The following is a 6,000-nucleotide window of genomic DNA, read 5'->3' as shown; positions in this document are numbered from 1 at the left end:
AGCATGAAATAACGACTCATGGACCAAGCCATCTCCTTATCTGTGCTCCATTTCCCTCTTCGTCCCTCAAGTCATGACTAAGTCAATCTGCGCAACCTCCTGTATGACCTCTGGGATGCGCAAAGGTATGCCCAATCCCACGTGGGAACACCGCTGCCTGCTCGGACGTGGCACTCCACTTCCACCGGTCGTCATGTCCACACACGGCCCCACCATAGTTTTGTCTCTGTCTCTTCCTTCTCAGTCTCATCCTTCCCTGATCTCATCTCAGTCTCATCCTTCCTCGGCGGGATGGAGTTGGTAAAACTCAACAGGCTGTAAGGCCAGGCCGCCTCCCAAATGCATGTTGATCAGCACGACAGGGCACCACATGCGTGGCCCTCAGCACCACCCAAGCTGCCACCCTCGACCCTGCTCTCGCTCCCATCGAAGTCACTGTATTTGGCACGGTCCTCGATCCCACCGAAATTCTGCCTCTCTGGTGCTCTGCAGGTGGCATTTGGTAAGACGGAGTTGTTAAAGCTCGGGAATGCGTTTTGGCCAGGATGGGGTCAACAAATCCTGTCAAGCTGCAGGACCAGGTCGCATTGCAAACATGGTCCTCATTCCCACCGAAGCATCAGAGACAGAGACAGAGACAGACCGAGACCATTTTATTTTTCATAAAATATTTCTTCTTTCTCGTTTTTCAGAGGCTGACCTATGCTATCACCCCTGAGAGAGAATACCCCCTGGTGGAACAAGGGGAGATTCGGCAATTTAAGGTATGTATGTACTGTATCACATGGAGTTATTCTTCATTTGCATATACTCCCAGATTATGGTTTATCAGCTAAATGTCAGTTTGCACATGATAGGAGGTAGAGATGGACCTGCTTAAGCCACCCATCAATCCATTTGAGTTCTGGGCAATTTGTCTCAGTGGCATTGTAACCAATAATCCTCCTGGATTTGCCTCATACCAAGGGAATTTTCAATGGGGATCACCTGCAGGTTTTGGGGGGGGGGGCTTGGGGGAGGAGGGACTTTCTCCACAAAATTGGTGCCTTGTCCAGGGTGGCCGTAAAGTCGCTTTACCCCTCCCCAGTAAAATATTCCTTCTTAAACATTTTTAATATCAAGGTTTCATTTGTGCATGAATTAAAATAATTAATCATTCATTGTATCTGTACTCTGTATGCGCTCCATCATTCTTCTTGCACCACTGAGAATTTGTCACCAAGTCCTCTTCGACATCTTGTGTAGCATTTATGGAGTCACTAAGAGTGAATGCTTAACTGGGGAGGGGTAAAGCGACTTTCAGGCCACCCTATATCACATACTCGAATCACTGAGTGGGTTGTCTTCATCCTAAACAAGTAAAAAAGACATAAAATGTCATTTCCCCCCCCCCCTTGTTTTCGTAATTTTGCTGCATGGAGTTAAAGGGCAAGCCCATGTTTATGTGCAATTAAAATAGCCACCAGTCTACAAATCAGATCGCAAAATAATATTCGGTGCAAGTGTACGCTGTTGTGCACTGTGTATGTGCCAAGTTTGAACAAAATCGGACCAGGCATGCCAGAGAAATGGTTGGGGGACGCGTCGAAGTAACAAAATGGCCGCCAGTCGCAAATCTTGGATCTGATGTCGAAAAAAAATTAGGTGCATAGATATACCTTTGTGTGTTGTCTTTGGGCCAAGTACGAATAAAATTGATCCGTACATTTCCGAGATATGGTTGCGGACGCACGCACGCACGCACGCACGTGAAAATCGAGACCAAATCCATAAGCCCTCGTTTCGGACTAAATCTAAGGGGGCTAAAAAAAAAAACCCACTGCCATTCTCATGAATAACTGTACACGTTTGGTGGTTTCTTAATTTATGGATTTTTAATAACGATACTGAAAGTATCCACCGTCTCTGTCGTCCATCCTCCCATCACGCAGCTGCAGCATTGGCTGTCAATCTGAAACGTCTCGTGTTGTGTGATCACCTTTGGTTACCCATGGCGGTCTCTGGGCACAGAAACACCACACAGCCGAAATGGGCCCTTGAGGAAGCACGTGGCTTTCAATGGACCGGCGGTCAACCAAGAGCCAGTTTCTTAAGACCTTTTGTAAAGACCTTTTTGTAGCCTGTATTTTTATAATTCTTGGAAAGGACACGGGAATGTTGGCGATCCCGTGCAGGTGTTTGGTGCTCGTGGTGGTTTCGGGCAGACATGTTATTATTCAACTCCGATCGCAATGTTTACCTTTTCTGAGGATAGATTTGATGTACCGTGTGAAACACAATGTGTGATGTCTTACCCCCCCCCCTTCAAAAGGCCAATCTTTTAGCACAACTGTGTGTTCACTACGGTCAAATTTTCAGAATTAAAAAAAAAAACTCGAAAAACATTTTCCATTCAAGAGGAATTACATCTCTTCTTTTTGGAAATGTGGATGATGACTTGCAAACGGGCCTCAATGGCGGTGCACAGAAGCGTTTTAAAAAAAAAAATATATATTTTTAAACAATAAATACAACGCACAGGGATGTGAAATTTGCTGCACGTGATGAGCATTGCACGCAGAGTAAACCAAGTGTTCATTTACCTCTGCAGAATGTCTAACAAATAAAGAAGACATAAGCACACCTGACACTAGGCCCAGGCTTCAAACTTTGACACGCTCACGCAACTGCACCATAAGGTAAACCGTTCCAACCCGCCATTTCTGATGGGCTTTATACTAGTTTATAAATATATCACCAGATACGTTGAACGTGGGATTGTTTGGGGGCACGCTGAGCTGGAACTTCAAAGGATAACCATGTGCTAACAATGCTTCAGAAAGAACAAAGGAAAGGTGAAAATCGGCTGATGTTGGGTTGTACGTAGTGTTGGGATTCCCATGTATGTAGTACGAGTGAATGTCTGCAGCTGTAGAGGAACCCAGGTCAGGTTTGAAACAACAAAGGACTTACCTTGCGTAGCTTTTCTTGGTTGCTTTATGTGGCTTTCATTGACAAGAAGAGCAGAGATGTTAAATATATATATATATATATATATATATATATATATATATTTATTATATATATATATATATATTTCTCATTGGCCTTTTCATTGTTGGTTTCCAGCCAATGATTGAATGATCGATTGTGATTCTAAGTTGTACAACTCTGTGTTGGGAGAGTATGAGCCGGGGTGGGGGAGCGGTAGCAGGGATTTTTTTTGTATTCGTTTGTACACATGAGGATAAGAATGGAATGAAATACAAATGATTCGCACAATGGTAAAGGATGGAAAATGAATGTTTCGGGATTTACACCGGAATTCTCGTGAATGGGGACACGGACAATGTGCACCTACTCCTTGCTTGTTCTCCTTTTGTCATTCATTAATGGTAAAAGTTGTACATCCAGCATACCTTGTATGTTTAACCACGTGTCTGTATGTGTTTGTACAAATTGTACAAGCTTTTGAATCTTTTTCAAATACACCTTTTACCACCAGTTTTGTCACCTGCGCTTCCAATAGGTGTGATTGTGCAGATATCACGAGGCGACGTCTGCTGTGTTAAAGTTGTCCAAAGTAACCACAACGTTTTTATTCTTAATTGAACCACAACTTGTTTCACGGATTATGTCCAAGTTATCCGCACCCATATCTGAGGGTGTGTTTGTCCGCACCAAGATCTACTGTAATCTATATCGTTCTTTGTAAGATGTTTTTAAAAAAAAAAAAATAGGACCTTTTAGCTTATCTAGGCCCTGGCCTAATGTTGTAACCTAAATTTGGTACCATTCTGACTGGTGAGTCTGGAGAAGAAGATGTTTGAAGGAATTTACTGAGTCCGCCATTTTGACATGTGTAATATTGTTGTGGGCCGGGGTTCGGTGGCGAGGACGACCGCTAGAAGGAGCAGTTGGGCCATCCCCCACCGAACACCGTAATTGAATGTCGTCACTCCAGACAATTCCGGAGTCGACGGGTCGCTTATGGACCGTGAACGCCAATATTTCGACCGCGCGGTTAGGGTCTTTTTGTCTGATTCCAATTTACCTAATTAGCGGCGGGGTCGAGCTACCGGGGAAACCACACCGTCTGCTGGCTTTGTCCGAACCGAGTCGTTGTTCCCGACTCGGGTCCGGCGTAACCGAGCGGAAATTACCAAAGCCGCGCCATTCCAAATGACAATTTACGGCCCAAACGGCCTCCCTATTTCTCAAGCCCGAACCACACTGGGTCGATGATAGAAACGACAGGCAACGAACTGGAACATTTATCAGTTATTTATTTACAATAATAACACACAATGTAGACTTATTCCGAATATACAGGCATTGTACAATGAGCAATGAACACTTATACAATTTCTACTTATAGGACGGCGCCACCACAGACACACGCACACCAAAAGAAAATGGACCCGGATTATCTTTATTTCGACCCTCGCAGCCAAGAGGGGATAGACAGGCTGGGGGTCAGAGTTTGGTCGGTACCTGGCCGCCTCATGCGGTTTGGCCCGCGACTGCAGGTGTGAAACTCGGGGTCGTCGGCGAGCCCAGACACGGTATAGTGGGGTCCAGGGTTGCTCCTCACAGAGGGCCAGCAGACATTCCTGGCTCGGACTCCGGGTTATTGCTCGACAAAATGAGAGATGTCAGTCGACGGCTGTGGAATAGTCAGTGGACCAGCTTGAGAATCGGCAACGACGACCACCGACGCGCACCAAGAGCAATGGCGACCCCTTTTTTCTCCGACAATTCCAACCCAACTCCAGCGAGCACTCAGGGGAGCCTTGCGATTCTTATCCCTCCCCCGGGCGGGGTGGGGTGATCGGTCCTTTGAGGTAATCTTTGCCCTTACTGGACAGGGTTTCGGGGGGTGATGTGCTGGCCATCCGCGATTGGACAGGGGGAACCCCCTCCTTTCCTGGGCGGAGTCGGTGTTCTGAGGTGAGGAAACAAACCTCCGCCCACGTCCGTGGTCGAACGCACGTGGGCAATGGCGTCGATGGTGCGAAGAAGTGAAGGATTGATTTGTTGGCGTTGGGTATTGCAAAAATCTAACTAGAAAGAAACTTCGCAGTGCACACATGTAATTCCCTTTAGTCACAGGGAGGAATCTAACTATACACATACTTATTGAAATAACTAAGCTTAGGGACTGCTGTCTGGTTGTGTGCAAATGGCTTCCAGATTCATAATATAACGATCACATGACCGGAACGAGCTTTGTAATTCCCGTTCCCAGTCAGGAGCGGAATCTTGCTGCCAAATTTCAACCGGATCGGTCCAGCGGTTTGGCCGGAGAAGTCGAAATAGTGGACAGGCAGACGGACGGACGGTGCGCGATGACAAACCTTATCTGGAATTCCAATTCCAGGTGAACTCACAAAGAAGACACACACACACAGCTTTGCACCAAAATCAAACTGAGTTGTAAACTTTACATTTAAAACACTTGTTAAGTGGTTAAAATGTTGTTGTTTTTTCATGTATAAATGGATCACACTCAGTAGGTTTTGTTGTATGAAAGAGGTCATCAAGAAAAAATACCCCGGCAAGGCTATACGTTGTTAAACGTTCTCTTGTTCACAGATGTTTTCATCCAGCACTATGCGTGATGCCAAAACATCTTCCTTTCCAATGTTCTTATCGTAGATTGAAAAATAGAGGAATGATTTGTTCGGAGTTTTACAGGTGAATGTATGATATCCATCCGTGTTTCAGAGTTCTCAAAATGCAAATGTACATTATTTATAAACAATGAACTTAGACACAGGAGAGACCTTTTGTCGCATCATTCCTGTGCTCCAACATCACATTGGTCCTTCTTCTTTAGTGCGCAGCACGTGGTTGAGGGGGGCATGGCTGTGCCGCTGATGCAGCGCCCTCTGTAGGTTGGGGCCGGTGAAAGGGTTCTGACTCTTCACAAAGGACCTTTAACGTCCACCAACTAATGCTTGCAGATGTGACATCTGGTTTAATGTCCATCTGAGGGACAGCGCACACATTGATGCCCCA

General features: G+C 45.7%; 1 protein-coding gene across 1 annotated transcript in view; it reads left to right on the top strand.

Annotated features, from left to right (window-relative positions):
* The window catches only part of LOC147024039 (sodium-dependent noradrenaline transporter-like), an 86,772-nt gene extending 83,289 nt beyond the window's left edge, over positions 1–3,483 (top strand). Inside the window, exons 14-15 of the mRNA XM_085890203.1 lie at positions 693–764; positions 1,932–3,483. Coding sequence (XP_085746329.1) covers positions 693–764; positions 1,932–1,955 — 96 coding nt within the window. The 3' untranslated portion in view covers positions 1,956–3,483. The remainder of the gene's footprint in view (positions 1–692; positions 765–1,931) is intronic.
* Positions 3,484–6,000: the final 2,517 nt, after the last annotated feature.

Source organism: Eptatretus burgeri, chromosome 7 (genome assembly GCF_056783735.1).
Source record: "Eptatretus burgeri isolate ZD-2024b chromosome 7, Ebu_testis_v1, whole genome shotgun sequence".
NCBI classification, from domain to species: Eukaryota; Metazoa; Chordata; class Myxini; order Myxiniformes; family Myxinidae; genus Eptatretus; species Eptatretus burgeri.
This window is presented reverse-complemented; position numbering and strand designations above follow the sequence as displayed.